Genomic DNA, 24,401 nt, shown 5'->3' with positions numbered 1-24,401 from the left:
GAATGGCAATTTTCCAAGACAGGATAATAGAAAAATTCAACCCCAACTGCAATCTGCTGATTTCACATACAAGTAGTTTTAACTTTGTACAGTCTGCAGGTGTTTCAATTGATGTGAAATGAAAATATCAACAGGACAGTCCACACACTGAGTGACATCAGCTCCTGATCTTCCTGAAAGGGAGTTTAAAATTCAAACAAATATTGAGGTAACAAGATTAGAACCCCCCTCATTCTTCACTGGAGCTGGCCCAGTGGCAACAAGGCATTCTGAGGAAGTGCTGTCCATCAGTCAGCTCTTCAGAGCTGACTGATTTTGGTCTAACAAAAGTTTCTACAACAAAAGTTTGCCCACTCCAAGCAGGGAAATGCTGCAAGGACTTCACTGATAACTCAGATGTGCCTAATCTTACCCAGGAACAATTAAATCACAGATAACTCAATCAACTGCTGTGCAGACAAACCACACTAGTGGCATTGCTGCAGTGATGCAAATTGCTTTCTGGCACCAGCTTTGGAAAACCAGGTGACAAGCCCCCAGACAGTCAATATACAAAAAGGCAACTGAAGCATCCAATCTGGAATTTCTCCTCATAAACCCTTTTGCAGGAAAAAGCTTTTATTTTATATGGATAAAGAGTTAAGTTTAGGAAGTCTAGCAAGACTTTCTGAAAGTACAGCTTGATAAAACTCAGAGAGTAAATCACTACTTGTGTTTAAGAATTCTTAAAATATTCACGTCCCTCTAATTTTTCTTAGAATTCCCTGGGAGCTGTGAGAGGAGAGGGCTTTTAAAATTTATTTTTAGGATCAGTTTTATCACTTTTAGACCTAAGAAGTGTATTACACAATTGGGTCCAATGGTCAGACATGCTAAGCTTGTGATAAAGTAAAACAGGAACAGAAGGCTCTCCTTATTGATATGAAGGTATCATTTTTTTATTTTACCCATCCAACCTTCTAAGAAACAATTTTTCATCAAGAAAACCATTTTAATAATGAAGTTAATACAAATAAATCCAAAGAGGAAACATTCACCTGAGTAGTCTTACAGGTGGTTTTCCTCTCCTTCATCACACAGCAATCTAAAAGAATTTAAGAATGAGATTTCTATTCAGGATGCACTTTGTGCACTCACAACTTCAAGTATCAAAGTATTACTGCTTACAAATTAGTAATTTAAATTTAATGCCACAGCTAAAGATGTGGTGCTGTACCAAACCATAATTTTCACTCCACTTTTCCACTCGAGCTACCTTAAGTATCATCCAAAGAGAAAAAGTGCACCTGAGCACTGGCACATTCACAAAAAACATCTGAGTACTAATGCAGCCTTCAACACTTCCAAGTTAGAGAGGCAAAAATGCTTCTGGTTGCCTGTCTAGAAAACCAGAAATATTTTCCAGGTCACTGTTGTTCCTCCCTTGCCACCTTCACACAGGAGTTGTGCTGCAACATTTATTGCACTCATGCTGCTCTTTGGCCCGTCAGGCAGCTCAGCATTGCAGCTGCAAAACCCACCTGGTGGTGGTTTTGCCATCTCTCCATCCCACCACTCCTGGTGAGGAGGATTTGCTCAGTCTGCTGGAAAGGTTTGTCTCCCCTCTGCCTTTTTGCAACACTGCAAATGGGAATCCTGGATGGCTCCTGCTAATTACCCATGTGCATTGGGAGTCTCATTCTTCCTATTGTTAATACACCCATCTTTAGCCACAAAGTCACTTCATATGCTAATCAGAGAGCAGCTGATCCCAGGCTAATATTTCATATACTCAGGAGAATGGATCTGCTGGGGGTATTAATGACAGCAGAGCAAGATGAGCTTAGAAAATAGTTCCCAAAAGATATTGTATCACTTCCAGTTCAACCCCCTAACAAATAATTTGCTTGTGAATGTGGAGCATTGTCCCTTCCCTCCCTTGCAGAGGGAGGCCACTTTACAGACAAGAGGAGACTGAAAAAATTAGATTTTTTCTTTTACAACATTGGAATCTAATTTAATAGCTGTTAAGTCTTACCCAATTTTTCCATGTAAGTTTTTGTGTCTATGGGATGCTTGAAACATCAGTTTCAACCCAAAATCAAGACGAGAATTTCTACAAATATTGAATAGTCCAGGATACTACTCAGTCCTGCTGCTGAGAGAAATGTAAAACAACTTGGGAAATTTCTACATGCCCCACAATATGCCATCCCTTCAGCCTGATGTGTGGAAAAAGCTGTGGCAACACAATGGAAAAAATCAGCATTCAAGTGTCTGAGGTGGAACAAGGTCTGAGCTGACACTGCTTCCACAGAGCATGTTTATGGTCTGAGTGGACGTGACATTCCTCCTGAATCTCCTGAAATACAGAAGCTCCATCAAAATCAAAGTCAAGTCAGGACACCAGAACATGCAATGTCCCACATAAAATCCACACTGCAAGGATTTCTCATCATGGCTTTCTGCCTGTAAGACAACTCAACGTTTCCACTTGGTTAACAGTGTGTTCCAAGTCACTTTGAAGGTGCTTATGTGCAACACTGGGAACAACCCTGTACATCCCAAAAGACAAGAATCAGCACACTTTTCACAGCCTGCAGCAGTGCCAGTGTGAGTTCTCATTTCAAGAGCAATTTGCTCAATAGCAAAATAGAGATTCAAGTCAAGTTACCTGCACTATCTTCTTACTAGCTGGAAAAAGTATGAGATGGAAACACACAGCATTTTAAAGAGAACCAAGGACAATTTATGGATTTCTGTGGAGTTTTTTTCCTCATTTTTCTGAGGATGTGAACAAGAAGTTCCTTCTTCAATAGGTTTCAAATTGTCACTTAAGTAGAAAATTCCAAAGCTGTGAGTTCTGCACATTATTTCCTCTAGTGAACTACCAGTTCAAGTCTCCATTATAAGATATTCATCTCATGTCTGAGTATTCTTCAGTTTTAATTCATGGTGCTGATCAAAGACAAAAGATCCTGCAGCTGTACAAAAGTTCAAACAGCTCAAAAAACAGCAGACACATCCAGCTGTTTTGAGAAGCACCATGAGATTGCTACAAATTTGGGATAAAAAAATTCCCTTCATGTACCCAGAATGTGCAGCCACAGAGTAAACATCCACCTAAATGAGTGTCATGCACGTAATACAGATGTGACAGGCAACAGCAACAAACACACTTGTGCCACCTACGTGTGTTTTAGATACAGAGAACATCAAGTTTAATGTATTTTATTGTCAGGGTTCAAAACCATATGCAAATCCTTCACATACAAGTTATGTACATCCTTTCAAGGCCACACCTGCCCAGGTTTCAGTCTGTTGTCCCATGTATTCTAGTTTTAATACTGATACACTTGTCTTACACAAATGCTGAAACAGGTGTTGGCACAACCACCACTGCAGGTCATGGCAGAGCAACAAAATGTTCCACACCCAGGTGATCTCTGTGGATAGAAAGCCACAAAGCTCCTCCTGGCCTTCCTATTAAAACAGCTTTGAAAAAAGCATTTTATGCATAAAAGGCAGCTGGTTATGTTTTAACAGACTCTTGTGTAAACAGAAGTGCTCAACAGATGTGCAGCACCTATCAGAGATGGTTATCAGCATCATTTTCATTTCCAGAACCAATAAAACTGGACAGCATGCCTATTCTCTGAGCCATTTACCTACCTCACAAGATAAACTGGATAGACTGATATCTGTTATGGGATTGGCAAAACACCTGATGTCAAAATAATTAAGTATTAGAAAAAGAAAGAAATGAGAATGTCCAGCTACTGCAGTATTTCAGTCTGCAAACAGGCTCTTCACTGATCTGAAACTGCAAACAGACAAGTCAAAGTGAGGGGAGGGAAGGCAAAAAGACACTGAAGCAGATTTATATTTAGCAGCAGGCTAGGTGAAGAGAAAAGGCTCAAGGACAATAGCAGGTCTTTTCTTCCTTGAGCTAAACCCCCAATGCATTTTTGTGAAAGAAAGCAAGTCTTCTGCTTTTAACTGCAGCCCAAAACTGCATTATGTCTCCTGGGTGCTTTGATTTTTTTCTTTTCTTTCTAAATCTCAGCACACAGGCAGCTCCAGGGCTCAGTAGGAGAAACTCTTGAAAGCAGGCCTGCAGAAGTGAAGAGATCAGTCATTCCCTTGTCCCCCTGTTCCTGGAGCTCCCCCGCCCAGGCAGCTGCAGATGAGATTTCACACAACCAGACAGAGCCTTTTTAAACAGCCTGAAAGATTTCAAATCCTCCAAGAGCAAGCAGAGCATTCCTTCTGATTGGAAAGAGAAACACTGAAATGTGCTTCAATTCTTCACAAAGGTCATGGTAACCTTCAAAATTCTATCAAACTTCTTCCCCCTCCCCAGCTCTATTATCTTTAGTAATTTGTAATGTTCTTTACAAAATATACTGGAGTTTCTCAGAACACAAATCCCTATGTGAACATGATGCAAGCAATCTTTGCTTAGTTAATTTTTCCTAGGCTGCTTAAAGTTTCCAAAGTCCAGATGTTTTTCCAACTGTCTTCCCTGTCCCACGACTGCAAAAACATAGGTTCTTTCTTTAAAATTATAATTTTATATACATTTTCAACTTACTCTGTGCTTCTCAGTCCATCTTTGCCAAATAAATATACACATGCTTTGGATTAAATGACTTACTATACTAGAAACATGACATTAGAAAGCTTTAGAAAGTATGTTCAGTGTATTTTGACAAATGCAAACGTGCTGAAAGCGTGACATGTTCCATGAAACAGTACAGAGCTTTAAATCTGTGGAAAAAAATTCAGAGTTTCCTACTTGCAATGTCTATGGCTACACCTCCAACCTTGTACCATTAACCATTATGTCCAATCTTCACCATTAGAATGTTACTGTGCATTTAACAGTGTAGGAAAATGCCTGATAATCTTAATTGAAGATTGTCAGGGAGCTAATTTTAACCACCTGCTACCCCAACCTAAATCAGCAGGGAAAAAACTGAAAGAACTATACATTTTTATCACCTTTATCCAAATACTGACCAACCAGCAGCACATGCACACATTTCAGAGAATTCTTTGTTCCAGACCAGTGAACTCTTTAGCATTAAACCTCTGAGATGCATTTCAAACCTACAATTTGACACCACTGGAGAAATAAAATCACTTTTCAGAGCTCATATGAAATTGAAGAGATCCCATTTAGAGTGTAAAACATGAAGTAGCAATGTGCTGCTTCTGCTAAACCAGATTCACCAGTAGACAGATAGACCAGTAGACAGGATACACCAACTACATGATTTCCCTTCACATCCCTGCAAAGGATCTCTGATGAAGGCTGAGTTGAGATAATATCACTGAATTCTCACTCCAAGCATATTGTCAAAAAAAGGATTGTTTCATAGCTGTTACACAGCTCAATCATCAGTAGTACCTGAAGTGACAGAGCAGATGTCCTTCCACAGCGAGAAGAAGGTAGTGTAAAATAAACTGATTTTGTTATATTAAAGCTTACAGAAATCTACTTCAATTAACAATGGAAAAACAACACAGAATTTTGAATATACAAATCAGTGACAATTTGGCTCCAGAAAGGATTTCTGGAACTCACCTATGGTGCAGTTTGTGGTTATTTTTCTTCGCTTGGGGTTGTGTCGTAGCAATTCTAACTCTCTCTTGGTCGGCTCCCATGTTGAATACTTCTCTCCAATGCCTAAGCAGATGAAAACAAAGTTTCAGGAAGTTCTTTAGTAAAAGGATTAAAAATTCTGTTCAAGTCAAAACTTTCAATATTCTGTCCATTAGGTTAGATTCAATTTATGCACAACTTCAGTACACTGATTGCTTTTTACCCCTTCTCAAAAAATATGGTTTGGAAAGGTATCATCAAATTTTCCAACAAAGGAGAACTAACATAAGAAAGGTACTTCTTTACTTATAAAGAATAGCTAGGCCAATAAACTTTCCATTATTGGATTATAATCCTCCATTCAGTTAAAAAAAGGAATTCCAGCACAAGAATAAACTTGCTATTACTCAAAAATACATGTCTTTGTGCTCAGAGGAGGATAAATGACAGAACCGGCATTGATGAACTTGACAAGTTATTTAATAAATCTAAACAGATCCAACTTAATGGACAGATAATCTTTAGAGAACTGCAGAATTTAATAATTCAATATACTAAACAGTTACTACATGTCTTAGGATATGCCATTGCATAGAATGTAATGACCTTTCCTTATACCATTAATGCAGGATTAGACAAGTTTTAATTTCTGACATTCGCTTTATTGACATAGCTAATGTTATCTAAAAATGAAATTAGTAGTAGGTTTAAATACCACCCTCCCTCCACCAACCAGCCAAAACTCTCCAAATATTAAACTACCCTTTCTCATGAGCTAAAATATGTCATTATTCTCTGAAGACCAACACTGCATTTCCAGCAGATTTCTTTTGCTCAAAGGAAAGTGCAGTAGAAATGAGTCAGGTCAGTAGTATGGAGACCAGATTTGAAATGAGCACAGAGCTGTGTTCAGTGTAAACCTGATACAAGAAAAACACAACAGTGAAGACTCACATGCTGACCAGCTCAATACTGCTGCAGCTTTCTGTGTAGCACAGAAATTGCTGTGCAAGGTCAATTATTGTGAGTCACAAAGGCATCTCGGCATTAAAAATAAAGAAATATAAGATGGCAAGCAGTCTATTCTAAAACTGAAAATTAAAGTCAATTAAGAGTTATTTTTCACAGAATGCATGAAGCAGAAGCAATGCTTTGCTATAGAAAATAAATTATAGATCATACATATGAAAAGGATAGTAGAAAAATATAGCTGGAGGCTTACACGTTCTGCATAATATACATTAAATTTTAATAGCTCTTTGATCTTCATTTTCAAAAATAGCTATGCTTGTCAGAAACTACCCTCCCAAAATGTTCAATTCATAGTTACTACTGACCCTCCAGGTTCTAGCAATAGAAGGTCTCCTTTTTTGGAGTCTCAAGGTCTAGAGAATTCTTATTTACACAAATATAATCATCTCTCACTTTATTTGATTCAACAACAGATTATGCAAGGAGCTTGAGGAACAATACCAAAATCCCTTTCCTTTATCCAAGGTTCAGCATCAAGCTACACACCCAAGAAAACAGAAAAGGCAGGGAATGACTGAGACTGATGAGATAACACAGCTGCAATGCTTTGGACACACTGCACGTCTGCAGAGACCCTTTGGAGACACACAGATGGACACTTCACAGGGATGGAACATTGGCTTCCAACAGGTTTGGCATAAGATGTCTCCAGCAACCCTGCTCATATTTGGAATGCTCCCTTAGGAATTTATATAAATTCAATGGTAACCCTGTATTAGTAGAAGCAATTGGATTGTGCAGCTGTAGATTCCTGTGTTTGGGTTCACTGCAATTAAAACATGGCCAAACACAGTCAGTCAGTGTGATGAACCCTGATAATAATTTTAAAATACCCCCTTGGAAATGTTTAAATCCTTGTTCAAGTCAAGCACAACAAAATTCATATGTGGAAACACATGTACACTTTAGGCATGCAATAGCTCCATGTATATCAGCAGCACTATTCATATATATTTATACAGATCTATATATAATTATATAGTTTAAATGCTGTAGAGGATGGGGACCAAAGCATGTCACAAGAGCAACTCTAACTCAGGTTAAACATGACAGACTGGATTATTTTTGAGCATTCTGGGTGAATCAAGTATTTGTTCAATTTAAAAGAAATTAAAGGAAACAAAAAACCATGTGCAATTAATGCCACAAACAGAGCAAACCAGACAGAAAACAATCTTGCAGAAGCCTTTCATTAGAAGGAGCACAAATTAAGTCAGACACAGAAATGAAAATGTGTTCTGTTCCAGCTATAAAACTTAGCAGGAATACTGAGGTTATATTACTCTTGAAAATTTGGAAAAGGCAGAGCCATTTTTTAGGAATGGTTTGATGTTTGAAAACTAAAAACGACAACAAGAAAAACCCAAAAGACAGAGAAGGAAAGAGGTTTAATAAAAAGGTTTAATAACACTCACAAGCATGCCAAAAACTCGAGTATAAACTACCTTAAACAAAGATTTGCAAACCATGCACAGGTCACTATTTACAATTAAAGAAAAGTAGTGTTAGAGAAGTGAAAATTAGTAATTTTTTAAATGCTGCAATAAAATAGCCAGAGATTCATGTCAAATCTCCATCTAAGAAATTATTTTAAGAAATAGACTCAAATTGGCATTTCTCAGAGAATTCATCAGGGGCATTGGGATGAGTGATGGAAAAGGCAATGAAGGCTCTAGTTTATAAAAGACACAATTTTTCAATCATTGTTTACTTTGATAAACTTCAGCAAATTCCAATTTTTCTCCTCCCAAAAATTCAGACATCAATTAAAATGAAGGGCTCTGTGTATTCTTACCTCCCCTGTTATTAATATTCAATACCAAAGGAAAAAATACTGACCAAGTTGCAACTTGTTCAGAGTTACATCAGATAACCCTGAACTACAGCTGGACTGGGGAACTCAGCACACTGGGAATTAATACTACAGGAGTATGAAGTGAATCTCATGATATTTGGGGGTTTTCTTAAAGTTGTTTTTTTTTTTCCAGGCATCATGTTGTTATGTGAGCATCTATTAAAGTATGAACTAAGACCCTTCAAGGACTGTGGAGAGAAATATGAAAATGCACTGCATTTACCCTTTAGTTTTTAAGCCAATCAATTTCTGCAGACTGGATTCACTTCTGAAGTTCTTTAAGCTGGAAATAAGATCTGAGGTAAACTGTGGTAGCAATGTAAACCTAAGATTATGAGTCTGGGGTTTGTGTTGCTCTTGACATTCAGTTTGGAGCAAAAAGCAATATTTCAGATAACAAGAAGGAGGAAGCACATGGATTACAACAATGGAGAGAGAAGGAAAAAACCAGACATAATTCTCCATTATTTCTCCCATGTACACTACTCATTCCTTAGATAAATTTTTGAGAAAACACAGGGTTTCATAATAAAAAGACATAAAAAAACCCCCTATGCCATGACTTTAAAGAAAAAATAAATCCACATTGCAGACTCCATTAATTTAAAGTGTTGTTATCTATTCCTTCATTTTCTGTCTTCACTGGTCACTACAGATGTGTTCTCCAGGGACAGAAGATGCAATGTGCATATTCATACAGATATGCATTTGCGTATATATATTTAATATGCCATTAAATATACATATTTAATGTGCCATTCATTAGTCAGTTAATCAGTGCAGAGGCTTCCTGCCTTGCAGCTCCTCTGGGTGATTCTTAGACCTTCTCTGCACAACTCTCTGGTCCCAGATGACCAGAGGAACAATCCTATAGCTGTAATTCCCTGAAATACAAACTACAGCAGGCTGATGTCCAGGGCTGGACAAAGTGGCTGCAGCTCAGCCCACAAGGTACAAATGTATCAATTGGGAAGGACAACACAACTAAGAAATTCCTTATTAAATCTGCATATTTAAGAGTAAGGAACCAAGGGAGGTTTCCTCTTCTACAGCATAAAGAAGATCTCTTATGTTGTTGCAGCTGAGTAATTTGGTGCCCCAAACACAGATTGAAGGAGCTTCCAGAATAGGTGCAGAGCTTGAATTAAAGTTTTTTAAACATATTCCCATTTTGTCTTGCTTTGAAAACCAGTGCTTTGTGCTGAAACATTTGAAGGTGTATTTCCATGTTCCAGGACTCACTATCCTTCTTTCCTCTGACTCCCTTCCCTCAAACAGGGAACAAGCAGGAAGCAGACTGGGATCTGTAGTAGGAACCAAGTGAAGGGAGCTATCTTTTGAGCCAGCAGAAAAGCTCTTGTTAATACGATGGTAGCTGCTATTTTTAAAATTGGAAATGAGGTTAAGAATGGTTTGAAGTCATATCAGCCCTGACTAAGGCTGTCACATTGAAACAGGATGCCATGGATTCCAGAAGAGACATTACTAGACAGAAGTCATCTGTCTTCAAATACAGACTTCCCCACTTTAAGAAAACATACCCCCCAGAGGCCACTGGAAATGGAAGATGACAAGCTTTTAAAACTGATGCTTACAAACTACTCAGTTTAGAATAAATGATATTTCCTTTCCAAACAAAAAAAACCCAAACCAAAAACAAAAACAACAACAAAAAAATATTAAAGGTTTGTCTTGGAGGAATTCTACCAAGGAAAGGGCATATGAAATCAAGTCTGCTGCAATTATTCAATCATTGGAACATATCCAAACAAGAGGAAAATGATTTGCACGATAAAACTGGCATTCTTAACTGTGATTCATGTCTAAAATGGCAGGATAATCAGCAAAGGGACGCTTGTTAGTGAGGTGCGTCGCCAGCCCACGCCTCTTACCTGTCATTGTACACTGGTAGTGAGAAACCACTGTTGGGGTGAAGGCTAAAAAAGAAAAAATTAGGGAAAGCAAACTGAATAAAACAAATGTGTGTACATATATTTGTGTGTAAATATTTCTACATAGATACTGTGCGTGTACCATGAAAGCACAGGTGTGTAAGTAAGCTGGCATGATCTATTTAAAAAAAAAAAAAAGTTAAAAAAAAAAAATCACACACAAGGGTGGCATTTCATGTGAGGGGAACGGATTTATTGCCTGTAACACATAAATAAGCCTAAAGGAGCAGATTGTTACATTCTCTACCTAATACAGATCTAACTTTTGATACTATGCAAGTTCTGCAGGATTAATATTAGGTATTTCTATAATTTTTTTGCAATTAAAAAGAAAATACTTTTGCTACAATTAGGTGTGGCGCACGTGTTAAATTCAGTCTGACTCCTGGAAAGCAAGAACTAACATCTCTCTCTCCCATGGCCTGCACTACTCTCTCTAAAGAGCTCTTTCTTCCCCTTAGTTTTTTTTTTTTGCCACTGAACAAATGGGAGGGACAGGTATGATTAAAAACAGAAACAAGAAATTCAGGCAGGAAAACCAAACCTTGTAATTTCCAAGCTTTTCGTTGTTCTTCTTTGGCAATTTGTTCCATGTCTTTGTCGTATATGTAATCTTGACACATAAAGCAGTATATACCCCCATACAAAAGGTCTATGGCTGCAAAACAGAAGGGAAGTTGGGGAGGAGGAAAAAAGATGTGAGTTCATAAACCAGAAGGTATTTTAAAGCAGGCTTCCAAGTCAGGCACTTCTTCTTCCAAGCAGTCCACAAAAGAAGAAAAATCTGTACCTTAGAATCTGGAAGGGGAAAAAAAGAGAAAAACGCAGACATTTTTCCAGTTTCAGTGTGAGTTATTCAGTTGCTTCTGGCACAGCAAGAAAACTGTGCAGGACAACAAAGCATCAGCTGCCTTCAAGCTGTTTGTCATCCACAATTTACCTTTCAGACACCTCAGTTACCCAGAGGCATCAGGACAGTGACTGACTACAACACACACACACACACAACCAGCCCTGTAAGAGTTGATAGATGAGTTTCAAGTATCCTCCTAAGACTTAAGCAATTTCTCTTCAAGGCCAGTAAAATATTCAGAAAGCATCTAGTTAAAACCCAAATGAAGGCTCAAACAGAAGACAGCATTGCAAATTCAAAGCTATTTCTCCAGGGGAAAAGGTTTCCAGGGTAGTTTATTCCACAGGTTACTTCTGTCTCAATTTTTCATTTCACACACCCTTTCAGAACAAACAAATGAACACTGACCAATGTTAAAAATATTTTGCTTGCACAACCTTAAACAAAAGAAAGCCAAGAAACAAAATAAACTGAGAAATGTCACTTTAGTCCAACTGCACTTTTTTCCACAGAAAAAGTGCAAAGTAATCATAGCAAAGTGCTGATTTTCAGTATACAGATATGAAAAAGTCACGATCACAGAAAAGTGAAAAATCAGTGGGCACTAACAAATCTTACTAAAACACAATCTGCACCAGCAAACAGCTAAGAAGCTCATCACCCTTCTCCCTCAAGTGCAGAGCTTTCATTTACTTTGTTTTTTAATTCCTTTTATTTCCAGAAAACTAGCATTGTTAGAATAGTCTTGCTGCAATGGAAACTTGTTTTAAACACAGGAAGCCATTACCACATTAGGTGGCCTGCAAGGAACAGCCCTGAATTACTGTGAAGTGCTCAATAAACCAAACCACATGCCAGGCAGCAGGAATTCTGCCCCAGATCTCAGCAGGCAAACACAGGTGAAGTCTCTGTGCTGCCCTGTTAGAGGGGCAGTGCTTGGGGTGAGGTTTTTGGTAAAGCTCCTTTCTAACCCCATCTTCTCCATCCTTCACAGCCTCTATCCCCCCCATCCCTTTCCTTTAGTCCACTGCAAACTGTTTTTTTTTTCCTCTTTCTTCTCTTTTAAAATCCCTTTTTCAATTATTATGTCAATTGTTTGTTACTTCTCCTATTATTCAATAAACCCTATTACTTTAAACAGTTTTTTTATCTGGCTGATGTGCTCCATTCTTCTGGTTTGCCTGTTTGGACTACACTCAATTTGTGGAAGAGGATAAGGACTGTATTATCTCATGTAAAGTCACAAACTCGGGATATTCATTACCTTGTGTAATATCCCAACAACAGAATATTTCACCCTGATGCCCAGAGGACTGAATGAACTCCTGTAGCAGAATATCCCAAATGGAGACAAGACTCTGAGATGTGGTGAAGGATCAGAAATAAAACACTATGCAACTGGGGGAATGGTATATCACAACTCACACAGTATTAGAGTTCTACAATATTTACTCCACTACTTACTGCATTACCAGTTCTGCAGAGCTTTCTACAAAAAAACTGTTGAAAATCCAAAATATTGGTCTTAAAACACAAACCCAAATATTGTTCTCCACATATTTTTAAAACATCACATTAACAAGATCCACAAATAACAGAAGGGGGCTGGCAGAATATTGAATAAATAGGATTCTGTGAACACTAATAGCTACAATTTACCATCAGAATGTGTAGGGACAGCTGTGCTCAGAGGATTCTTTACTTTTCCTTTCTTCCTGGATTTACATGCCTGAGCAATGAAATAGAGATAGGAAGATCCAAACCAACAGAGAGCACCTTCCACAAATCACTTGCTGAGAGCAGAAGGAACTTCTGGTGTAAAGGATCAGAAAGTTTCACAGAAACATCAGCAGAGTTAAAGCCATAATTGCTCAGCACCTGATTAAGGACTCTTGAGGAAATATCCTCTCTCCAGCACACTTATGGGAACAATGCAGTTGTAGATTTGCCAACACTTCCACTGTCTTTTTAATGACTGCAAGGGGTTTTGGACAAATTAACTCAAGCACCAGTGACAAGGCAGCCACACAGGGCTGGCCACAGCATGAGGAAGGGCAGGAGTTTCTAAAAGAGCTGGAATATGGCTGCTCAGAAAGAGAGTCCACACTAAGAAAGTTAGGAAATTAATTGTTTCAGGTTAATATAATTTGATTTTTTCCCTTGAAATACACTTAAACTTTCTCATGTTGGTTGTCTTGAGGTGAAGAAGAACAGAGGAACCACTGAAGGGACTGTTGTACTGACTGAAGTTCTTCCCAAGCGAGCAAGTGAAGTTACACCACACCCAAAAGACAAAGTCCACACAAAGCTTTCTCCCTCAAAGGACTGGGGGGGGGGGGATGAAACAAATTTCATCTCATTGTTAGGCTAAACGTTTTTTGTTTAAAGTGCCAGGAAGCTCTATCCCAAACTGAAACACCTGACCAGAAAATTCCATAAAAAACGCATGAATGACTGCAAAGCATGAGAATAAACATGTAGCAAATTTCTCCACTGGTATTGATATTTTGGATCACAAAACTAATGACAAGGCCTCAAATTCATAAAAAGTTTGGGAACTACCAACCTAGGAACAATGCCCAGGTGTTTTGGATGAACCCACTGCCAGGATGCCCCACACTGCTCACAATGAGCATCTTTTAGAGAGCTCCTCTGGAATGGCTGCTACTCCCAACTTCCAGATCTGCTTTTCTAAAAACTACTCCAACTCTTCTCTCAGGAAGGTACAGGGAGATGAAATTAGTGAACTTCAGTTTTAACTTAATATACATATAGAATTTACCCTGGGAAAATAAAATATACAGAAAATAGATATCTGCCTTTTTCTTTCATAAGGAAGAACCAAAAGCAATTTAAATAAATCACAATGTCATTTTATTAAATTTAATCAATCTAGATTCCTGGTGTAAGAATTCAAAATACCTACTTGGTGATCACAGTCAGAGCAATTTAAGAATGAAAAGACCTCTTGGAATGTAACGTTTTTCTTTGCTTTTATACCTTCTGTGCTGACTGACAAGCTTCCCTCCTTGTATCCCTTTACATACAAAATTATAAGCAGCTGCAATCCAAGAGTGGAATGAAAATACATTTTATTTTTCATTTAAAAATAAAACTATCAGTGTGGAGAAACAAAGAGCCAGCACAGAAGATCATGCAGGAACGACAACAACTTTATCTACTGGTGCAAGGAACACTAAGTTTTAAAAAACAACAGCTCTGGGGTGAAAGTTTAAATCTGGCAGCAAAAAGGAGCCAAGTAAAGTGCTTTACTTGAGCCCAAGTGCTTTACTTTTCCAACTATATCCACTGATGTCCTTGTGAAAAATGTTAGAGACCAGAAGTGATGGAAACACAACAAAAGCAGGAAAGTGAGCCACATCCAGAGAATGCTCATCTCATCCAGGTAAAAAACCTTGGATGTTCAGTTTTTGAAAGATCCAGGTGAAAAGAACTGACTTTGCTCAGCTAGGAATGGGATACTTCACCATAATATTTGATATCATTCATCAGATAGGAGGTATTTGTGAATCATGTTTTGGTATCATCTCCCTTGGATCACTGGGTGCACTCAAGTAGAAAAAAAAAAGATCCAGCAGCAACTCAGAATTCAGGTCAGTTTTTACCTGCACTGAAATTCAATCCATTGTGAATTTCCGTGACTCAGTCTTGGCATGTGATCAACCTCAAATCAACACACCCTGTGCTCTATGCAAGAAACCTGCATTTTCTTCAACTTCTGTAACAAAGGAAGCTAAATTGGCAATTCTTTCAGATCATTTTAAGCCAATATCCAAAGTTAATTCATGCTCCCTGGTTTCTCACCTTGAGTGTTAATCATTAAACCCATTCCAGGTAATTGGCTCAGGTTCCCAAGAAGTGATTTGTTAAACTTCAGCCAGTTCTCCACTGGATCTTGTCTCTGATCTATCAGCACAAAGCAGGCATCTGATTGCCTTCCTCCCAATTTCCTGGCATTGGAATCTGCACCACAGGTCAGAATTCCTGAACTGATAAGGGAGGAAAAGAGGTGGAAAAGGGACTACTTTTGCAAAATGATGATCTAGCCATTGAGATCTGCAGGTATTTACTGTCAGGGAAAAAACAAAAACAAACACCAAACTTCCTTCTGTTGCCAAAATCTTTTAATCCACATTAAAAATGATTGTCATAGTCAAGCATTACCCTTCCCTCTCACATTCAGTATCTTCTCCTAATACTTGAGATAGTATTCCATTAAATGCTGCTTTTTCTTCTTTTTTCAGACCAGGAGCCAATAGGTCAGAAGTGTTTCTGTGGCTCTGGAGTCTCCACGATGCCTATTGGCCCCATACAGATCTAGAATTTTAATGCTTAAATTCGATTTGCCTGCAATCCAAACATGGCAAGCACCCAATACTATCCTGCAAACCACTTAACACCAGGAGCCAAATGGGCAGCCCCTCTGTGATGGCTTAAAATATCATCCCACAACTCCATATGAATCCAAGCCAGGAAAGATAAGATGGAAATGCCCTGGTATCCCTATGGAATCCAGCTAGAAAATATGCTTTTAACTGTTAATTTAGAGGAAACATAATGTGTCAAACCATTTTATTTTAAGTTGTTATGAGTGGAGCATTAATTCCAGCTCCTTGACCTCACTCAGAAATAGATGGACCATGCACACACAGTACCTACATATGTGTGCATGTCCCAATATGCTGCAGAGGAGGCTGCAGCATTCCTATACTTAAGTTGCCCCATTATAAAATTTTATCTTTTGTCAGTTTTCTCCCTGCTCTCCTCTGACCCTACAACCTTCCAGTTTGCAGCAAACCTTTGAAAACTGAGAAGAATTAAATTCTCCTGCTACAGCACCTCTTCTTGATCCCACAAAATATTATTCAAGTTTAAAGGAGAGAAATTGTTAAACACTCCCTTACTTCATCTTGCTGGGATTTTTTCAGGAATCTGGGGGAAGAATCCCCAAATCACAGTCACCAAGTTTTGAGCTGCTGTACCTGATATGATACAAACTGCTTCTACTCATCTGCATATTCTCATCTGAACAACAGTGGAGACATCTAAAAACACTATTTTCAATAGTAGTAGTAGCAAGATCCAGAACTGCACAGAAGTTTGTGGCTGGGTCTGAGGCAAGCAAATTGACTTTCTGAGGGATAAAAATATTCCAGGTATAGAGAGAACTCTTCAGGAGTCCTTTCTGATACTAAAAGGAGCTTTTGAGGGATGGCTGGCAGAAGCTCATCCCTACCTGCATCTTCCAGAGCAGCTCCCAACAGAAGACAACTCCAATTAACTTTCCTGCTGCCTCCTTATGAGTCCAGTCTGGCTCCAAGCTTGAGCTAAGACCCAGCAATGCCATGCTGGAATGTGCCTCACATCAGCAAATGAGGATTTCCCTGCAATGCTTTGCACAATACATCCCAGAACAGCAAATACTGTTAATGGCAATTGGGAATATTGGAAGTTCAAGCCATATCCTGCACCTTACCTGTGCATCCAAAATGTTTTCCTCCTCATCCAATCAATGATGCTCCAGATAGCATCACAAGGATATTTTGTTGAAATACAATATTTTGTACCTTCTGCTATCAAATTTCACCTCTTTTTTTTTTTTTTTTTTGCTGGAGTCACTGAGGTTATTTAATTCACAGGGCTACCCAGCCCTCCTCAGTACAAGTAACACCTTGTGACCATCAGGAATTCCATACACAGACAAAATTCCTTCTCCTCAATTACTAGAAAATAGCAATAAACCAGGACTGGTTCTGCTAGTTAAGTCTGTGTCACACTATGCTTTCAGTTCATTCATCATCAATTTCCCTTTTTCCTGCCTCCTATGCACCATGATTCACATATTGATCCTTGCCACTTCTACCTCTAGTAATAATTTCCAAGGGGGCAAAATGTCAAATTCTTTACATGATCCAGACAAGTCAGGTTCATTTTTTTTTCAGTGAAAATCAGTTGTGTTATCAAAAAAAGCATATTAATGTGACACAATCCATCTCTGACAGAACTGAACAGAGTTTGTGTGCTGCCTTCCATTCACCTTCAGCTCCTCAACAGACTTCTCCACACCATCACCAAGTAAAGCATTAGAACTCAACATCAAGAGGCTGGTAAAATGCCCAGATGACCTTTTCTACCACTTTTTGGATGTGAACAGAAAAACCAAACTGCTACTCCAGCACTGCAGTAAACTGTGCTGGGAACACCTTTAATTGCCCTTTTCACATAGTCTGTAATGAAAATCTTTGCTGTTTAAAAAAACTCACAGAATCAACACTACAGTGAATACCTTTCAAATAAAATGAAAACTAAACAGCTTTTACTGTCATTCCTTTACAGAAGTGTTCTGTTTCTATATATTAAATTTCAGACATATATGCACTAACAGCAGTAACCAAGTTTTTCCCTTTTACCAACTTCAGTATAGAAACCAGCTTTCTATCATGTTTCCTCTGAATCAGATGAAAAAAATCAGTTATTTGTTTTCTACAGGAAATAGAAGCTTTTTGAATTGTACCAAAAATCCTCAACTTAATCTATGAGCATTATTATCAGGCTTGCCCACCCAGTTCCTCTCACCACAAATGTATTTATTGGACTGAATTTTACATCAGCATATACTTAAAGAAAACAGTTCCTCAAGAAACAGTTTGTGATCTAATAAATAATGAATGTACTCTAACAGGACCAACCCCATTATGAACTGTTTGCCAGTGTCTCTAGAAATGGAGTAATAGTTCAGTCTTCCAACTATTTCTTGCTTAATCTTTAAACCACTGAACCTCACTCCTGCTAATTCACCTCCCTCAATTCCTAATTACAGCATGAGGCATCAGAGCAGATCAAGACTTCAGCCAAAACCTGCATGAAAGGTGCTGTTTCAGAGACACTGTTCAGGTGGTAAAAGTGCATCTCTATTAGAGGCACAGCATGGGCATGGAGGAGTTGGCTCCTCAGCAGGGAGCTTAAATAAATAGTTCTACACTTTGGAGCTTTGATACCCTAACTGAACTGTCTAACTCAAGAGTGGCCATCTGTAACAGACTGTCCTAAGCCCTACAGCAGTGGGTTTTTCTGCAGTTAAGTGTGTGTGCATTAAAAAAAAAACAACAACAACATTATATAACAGGAAATATTCACTCAGAAAGAATACTAAAACTTTATTTGTTGCCTGCCCAGGATTTTTCAGTTTCAATCAGGAAACTGATAAATTAATCACTGCTGCAGTTTTCAGATGAACTTCATAGTACCAACCTCTCTTCTCTTTTAGAGCTACTGCTCACAGACATCTTCCTGTTTCTGCTACTCTGGGACTAAGTTACTGTGTATTTTCCTTCATTGAGCAGCTGTAGAAAAGATAAGGAAGAGACCATCAATTTTTACAAGGATAGAATCCACCAGCAGATTTCCCAGGTGCTGAACATGATTTGGAAGGATTATTTAGGAAGATGGCAGAATATGTTGATGGCACACATTCATTTAGGATAATCAAAATAGCTCCAGAAGGATTTCAAGTTACTTAGCAAATAGGCAATAGCACCAAGAGTGAAACTCCAACCACCAAAGAGGCAGACAGTAACAACAATCAGAAAAGAAGTTTTGGAGACCTTGAGTTTAACACTCCCAAGTAACAACATCAGCTCTGTGCTGAACAGCAGGCTAAGAAACACAAAACAGAAGTCATGGAAGTATTAACTAAGAATGCAAGTCATTAGCACAGGAAACTGTCTTAATCCAAAGGGCTGGCACCAGAACTGGAAAAGTGAAATATGATGATGATGATATTGAGAATCACACAGGAGTTTCAATAAGAAAAGTTAAAAATAGCACAAGCTCCTACAGGTGTGGAAAGGGAAACATCTGACAGGATCAACAACATGAAAAATCCCAGGAGAGATCAGTAAGGATTTTGCTCTCACCATTTCACAGCTCCTCACAAAAGACACACAGAGCCCAGTGGGAATATCAGACTCTCCTGGAGATTGACTGAGAGAGACTGAGCAATGCAGAGATTATAAAAAGTAGCTCCTATAGCTGGATCTTACCTCACCTCCCTATCACCCACATCCACAACTCAAGGAATACATTAAATTAAATACAGCATTATTAATATACATTGAACAGGGAGGCAGATTCAAGAGCCCAGGTATCACTGTAAAGTCAGACTGGGAGTGCCTGATTTCAATGGCTCAAGGAAGCAGAGACAGCAAGGGATGGATTTAACACCACTCTGGAATATGATGCTGGAGCCTCCTGAAAGACACAGCAGAGAGCTGCAAACACATCCCTGCCATGCTCAGACAGCTGTTACAGCTGAAATCCATGGTATTTCTTACAACTGTGATTAAGTGTGCAGCTCCTGCTTGTCTCCATGGAGACTGATGTTGGCTCAGCAAAAAGTCACCAAGTGCTTTAAAATAATTCCTCTTCGTTTTGAAATTTCAAAGCACTTAACTTGTTTTTGCCTATCAGATGTTATTTTCCCAACTAAAACTGCAGCAGGAAAAGCAACCAAAAGCACTAGGAAAACTACAAAAATATTCTTAAAGCTCATTTCACATGCAACTGGAAATTGAACACCAAAACATACATTAAAAAAAACAAGAGAGAAAGGAATCTCCAAAACTAGAAATCGAGCAGTCACTAGCACAATCTTCATACTATGTGTATTTGTGCACCAAGCAATTTATATTAAGCTGCAGAAAAATCCTTTTTGGGATGATTCAGTGAAGTATTTTGTGCTTTGGCTTAATTAACTCTTGCCCTTTTTATCTAAAGGTTATTCCTTTTGGGAAGTACCTTATCTGACACAGTCTTAATTGTTTAGTGCCAGGACAATAACTACAACAGTCCTTAGCAAGAGCATCTTTAACAATCTCCCTCCTCCATCCAGTTTTGGTTTTCCTTTAAGGAAACAAGCTAATTCACTACAGCAGACAACAGCAAATCCTTGTTCTTCCTTGCAAAAAAAAAGAAATTGAGTTTAAGCTTCCCAAACACATAAACAGCAGCTGAGAATGTGTGCAATTATAAAAGCTTTTTTAAAAGGTTCTCCATAAATATAGTGAGTTTAGTGGTAAAAATATTACAGTGTTTACAAAGTGTCCACAGATAAAAAGGTAAATACTGTTGACAGTCTCAATTTAGCACAGTATTTTTTAAACCTTAAATGTGGCCATAAACTTGTATTAGCACAAAAGGTTGTTTTAATACACACACACACCCCTTTTACCAGAAATTCTTCATGTATACCTCAAATAATTTGCACTTCTGTGTTAGTAAAGATTCCAAAATAATTTCAGCTAATGAACTGACTTTAAAAGCTCTTTGAGATGACACTCTGCAAAAAGCAATTAAAAGATGTTACACAGGGTTGGTTTGATATTTTCAGTTTTCAAAAATGGCTGAGGTAGGCAGGGACCTCTGAAGTCACCTTGTCCAGCCCCTGCTCCAGAAGGGCCATCCAGAACATCCAGGCTGCCCAGGCCCATGTCCAGAGAGATTCTGAATACATTTGGGGTTAGACCCTCCACAACCTCCAAGGGCAACTTGTTCCAGTCCTCAGTCACACTCACAGATGTGTGATAATCAGACAGAACCTCCTGTATTCCCCTTTGTCCTCCCTGCCTCTTGGACACCACTGGAAAGAGGCCAAGACACATTTTTTAACCCTTCTTTCAGGTTTTTGTATCCATTCAAGAGGTTCCCCTGAGCCTCCCCTGTGAGCTCAGCAGCCCCAGGGTTCTCAGCCATACCAAGATGGAATTTTCAGTACTATCTTCCAGTATTCTACTTTTCAAGACATTTACAAACTTAAACTGTACCACTACTGAGCCTCATCTTTTTCTTTCTTGACACATATGGAGGAAGAAACTATAACAATCTGCTGGTTTAAATCATCTTTTCCATAAATAGTAAACTTACACATCCATTTCTTAAGCACAGGAGTACACAGCACTGTTGGCCTTCTGGAGCTTCTCTGTCTTCATGGAAAATAAAGACAGTTTGTTCCATAAGCACTTAGGATAAATTAAATTAGAGATGGTGGCCATGCTGGTCAAGAGGAAACTTATGCCATGAATTTATGCCTTATTTTTTTCCTGTTTCTTACATCACTTCACCAAGAATGTATTTTAATTTGGAAAAAAAATTATATCCATCCATTTTAAAATATAATTTTAATATAGAATTTAGATTATGATTTTGCATTATAATTCAAATATATTCTGAACTATAAGCAATAGGTAATTTGAAACAAAACATGAAATAGTACCAGAACTGACAGAACAGAACTTGGTGGCCTTGGTGTCATTTTATGAGACTTTTGAGACTGTATGAATTCAACTCTTTTCTTACTACTTAGATTACTGATCCCAGAGAAACAAAAAGCCAAGAGAAAAAAATGAAGAAACGCCCCCTCTGCCCACAAACTTCAGCAGTTTAAATAATTCTGATTGCTACTTGATTACCCTTCTTTGTGATAGAAATGATGAGTGTTTTCCTCAGCAAGAAGTGAACATGACCTCCTGAAAAAAAAATGATTACTGAAAGAAATGTTCTAGCTCCAGACATCAAACCCACCATTTTTAACACTTAGGGAAAAAAAAAAAAAAACCCACAACTCTGCCTTCCTTACATTTTTAGATATGACATTAATTCACAAATACCAAGATACTAAGGAAATTTTAAGTTGTGAAGATAAACTTAACAGTGATGCAATGGAAGTTTAAGCACCAAGTTTAGAATAATGCCACTAGACTAACCCAAACCACAAATAAAATTATCTCTCTGCCTAAAGAGGTAGAAAATATCACTTTACTGGCCTGGAAGGGACAGGGGTAACACAGAGGATGATGAGCACCATCGGGATGAGAACTCACCTAAATTGTGTCGCTTTGTCTTCGCGTGCTCGTGAATATGTTTCTTTGTAAAACAGCCAAAGAAGACACAGTAGAGGCAAGAGTGGAGTCTGTTCAGGTGGGCACCACACATGTGACAAATGCACGACTTTGCCTGTAACAGCAAAACAGACACAGATTGTGAGTGACAGAAACTCAAGCCCAGGTAACTGGGCACAGCTCTCAGGCTGCCCTTCCCCTTCACTCGGTGCCTCTGGGATGCTGCAGAACAGCAGGGAACTGTTCTGTCCTCATGGGACAAAACCCCCAGCTGGACATAGCAGAGGAAACTCTTCCATTTGTCCAACAGATTCCCAAGTCCCATCAGGGAGCAGATCTCAGGATTCAGATGAACACCAGAACCCAGGGAAAGCAGCTGCCCAGCAAGGAGGTTTAAGTGGTGAAGAGTTTGGGTGGTGGGACCATGGCAAGAACTCTTGTTTTTCACAGCACCAACCTCCTTAATGCACTCAAAAGCTGTAAAATAACTTGAACATTAAAATCTGTGTGGGTATATGATATTTAATTTCTCTGCTAGGAGATTCTGCCAGATCCCCTCATTAGATTTGCTACATTAGTCCACAGAACAGTGGCATAATATCAAATCCACACCAGCCAGAGTTACAGAAGTTGCCTTTGCCATTCTGAGACTGGCTTTGAAACAGGAGCCAAAAGCAATGGGCTGAACTATTCCCCAAAACTACCCAGAATGGCCAGGTCTGAGAAAAGTTGTCTTGATTCATTGGAAATTAATAAGCACATACCCTGGATATGACAGTCTATGATAGCAATACCTTAATAGCCTTAAGTGAGGCTTAAAGAACAAAAAAAAGTCATTGGAAGGTTAAATAGACTTTTTGACTCTTAATCATATTTGAAGCACTCTAAGCCAACAGCACCCAAATCCATCTCTTAGCATTAAACTAAAGTACTTCAATATTTTTTTTTTAATTACTCTGTCTAATAAGAAACTTAAGAGAGTTTTGAGAGTAAGTCTTTTGCTTAGCCACATTGGAAGTAATTTATGTTCAATACCATCTGACTGGAAGATACAGACAGGAGAAAATCCTTGCAGTAAATTCACTTTTCATCTCAGAACTGCATTCAGACCTATGTCTGAAGGCAACTGAATTTCTGTAACAGCTCAGAGCTGCAAAGAACACTTAGAGGAATGCCTGATTTTACAGCCTTTGCTTGTCAGTATAGAAGGACCCTTTTCTCTTCATACTAAAAAAAAAAAAAAAAAAAAGAATTGGGATTACTAAAATCCTAAGATATCATCTAACCTAGGCAGTGCATTTCATCAAAAACAACCCACAAAATTCTTCAGTAATATTTGCCCAGTCTGCCACAACTTAAAATTACTGCTGAATAAATGATGCACAATCTTGTTCTCTAGTCTGGCATTTTTCTCTCAGAATACTTCTGGCTTTTAAAAAAAATCATCAAAGCAGATTGCAATATGTTGCACCATGTAATTTATTTTCAAGCTCCTACAAATTAAGACTTAAATTCTGAACCTCACATGTTGTGTATTCAAAGTTATCATAAGTTGTTAGGGAAAAATGTTGAATCGAACTCCACACACCTACAGAAAGAAATATTTTAAAAGTTGGGCCAAAAAAAATTCACCACCACCAGCACAATTTCCATCTTTAGAAAAATGCTGCAGAACTGTCAAACTGTTGCCTAACGGCCGCTCGTTGGCTGCAAAAGCTAAATAGGATCAGCCTATCTGTTAAGATTGCTGCTATGACAACAACTCCAGCAACCAGCTATTTTACTGAGCCAGCTAAAAATAAATCTTTTAGCATTAAATGTATTGTAAACACATGACATAACGAGCATGTAAAAGCTGGTCATTTTAGGCTAAAAGGCAGAAAATTAGTATCTTAAAAGAGTTTTCATTGCAATGGAAGTTACGGGAAATTGAAGAATGTATAAGAAATTTAGTGGTAAGCTGAAAGAGAAGTTCAATCTCCTCTTGAAAGGAAGCTATTTTATCCATATCCTCTATTTGTTCAGTATAGCTCAAGATGGGTTTTCAAAAGTTGTAAGAAAACAAGGTTAAAAGACAGAGTGTGGAAAGAAATCAATATCAAAAACCATAGTGGCTATTCTTAACCAGATTAGCTGTCTCCTTTTCATCTGTCTGTGCTTTTAAACAATTTGCTAAGTTAAAACAAAGCTGCCACTCTTCTACCCC

At 38.4% G+C, this 24,401-nt stretch overlaps 1 protein-coding gene across 2 annotated transcripts in view; it reads right to left on the bottom strand.

The window, feature by feature from the left end:
- USP22 (ubiquitin specific peptidase 22) overlaps positions 1 to 24,401 on the bottom strand; it is a 92,115-nt gene that overhangs the window by 37,695 nt on the left and 30,019 nt on the right. Inside the window, exons 2-5 of one of the 2 annotated variants that reach the window (XM_079320465.1) lie at positions 22,178 to 22,310; positions 10,971 to 11,084; positions 10,367 to 10,411; positions 5,570 to 5,671 (exon numbers count right to left, since the gene is read on the bottom strand). In XM_079320465.1, coding sequence (XP_079176591.1) covers positions 5,570 to 5,671; positions 10,367 to 10,411; positions 10,971 to 11,084; positions 22,178 to 22,310 — 394 coding nt within the window. The remainder of the gene's footprint in view (positions 1 to 5,569; positions 5,672 to 10,366; positions 10,412 to 10,970; positions 11,085 to 22,177; positions 22,311 to 24,401) is intronic. The other variant, XM_079320466.1, reaches the window with a different exon arrangement.

The sequence above is a fragment of the Erithacus rubecula genome, assembly GCF_903797595.1.
Source record: "Erithacus rubecula genome assembly, chromosome: 17".
In the NCBI taxonomy this organism is placed as follows: domain Eukaryota; kingdom Metazoa; phylum Chordata; class Aves; order Passeriformes; family Muscicapidae; genus Erithacus; species Erithacus rubecula.
Note: the sequence above shows the minus strand (reverse complement) of the source record. Positions and strands in the feature narration are given on the sequence as shown.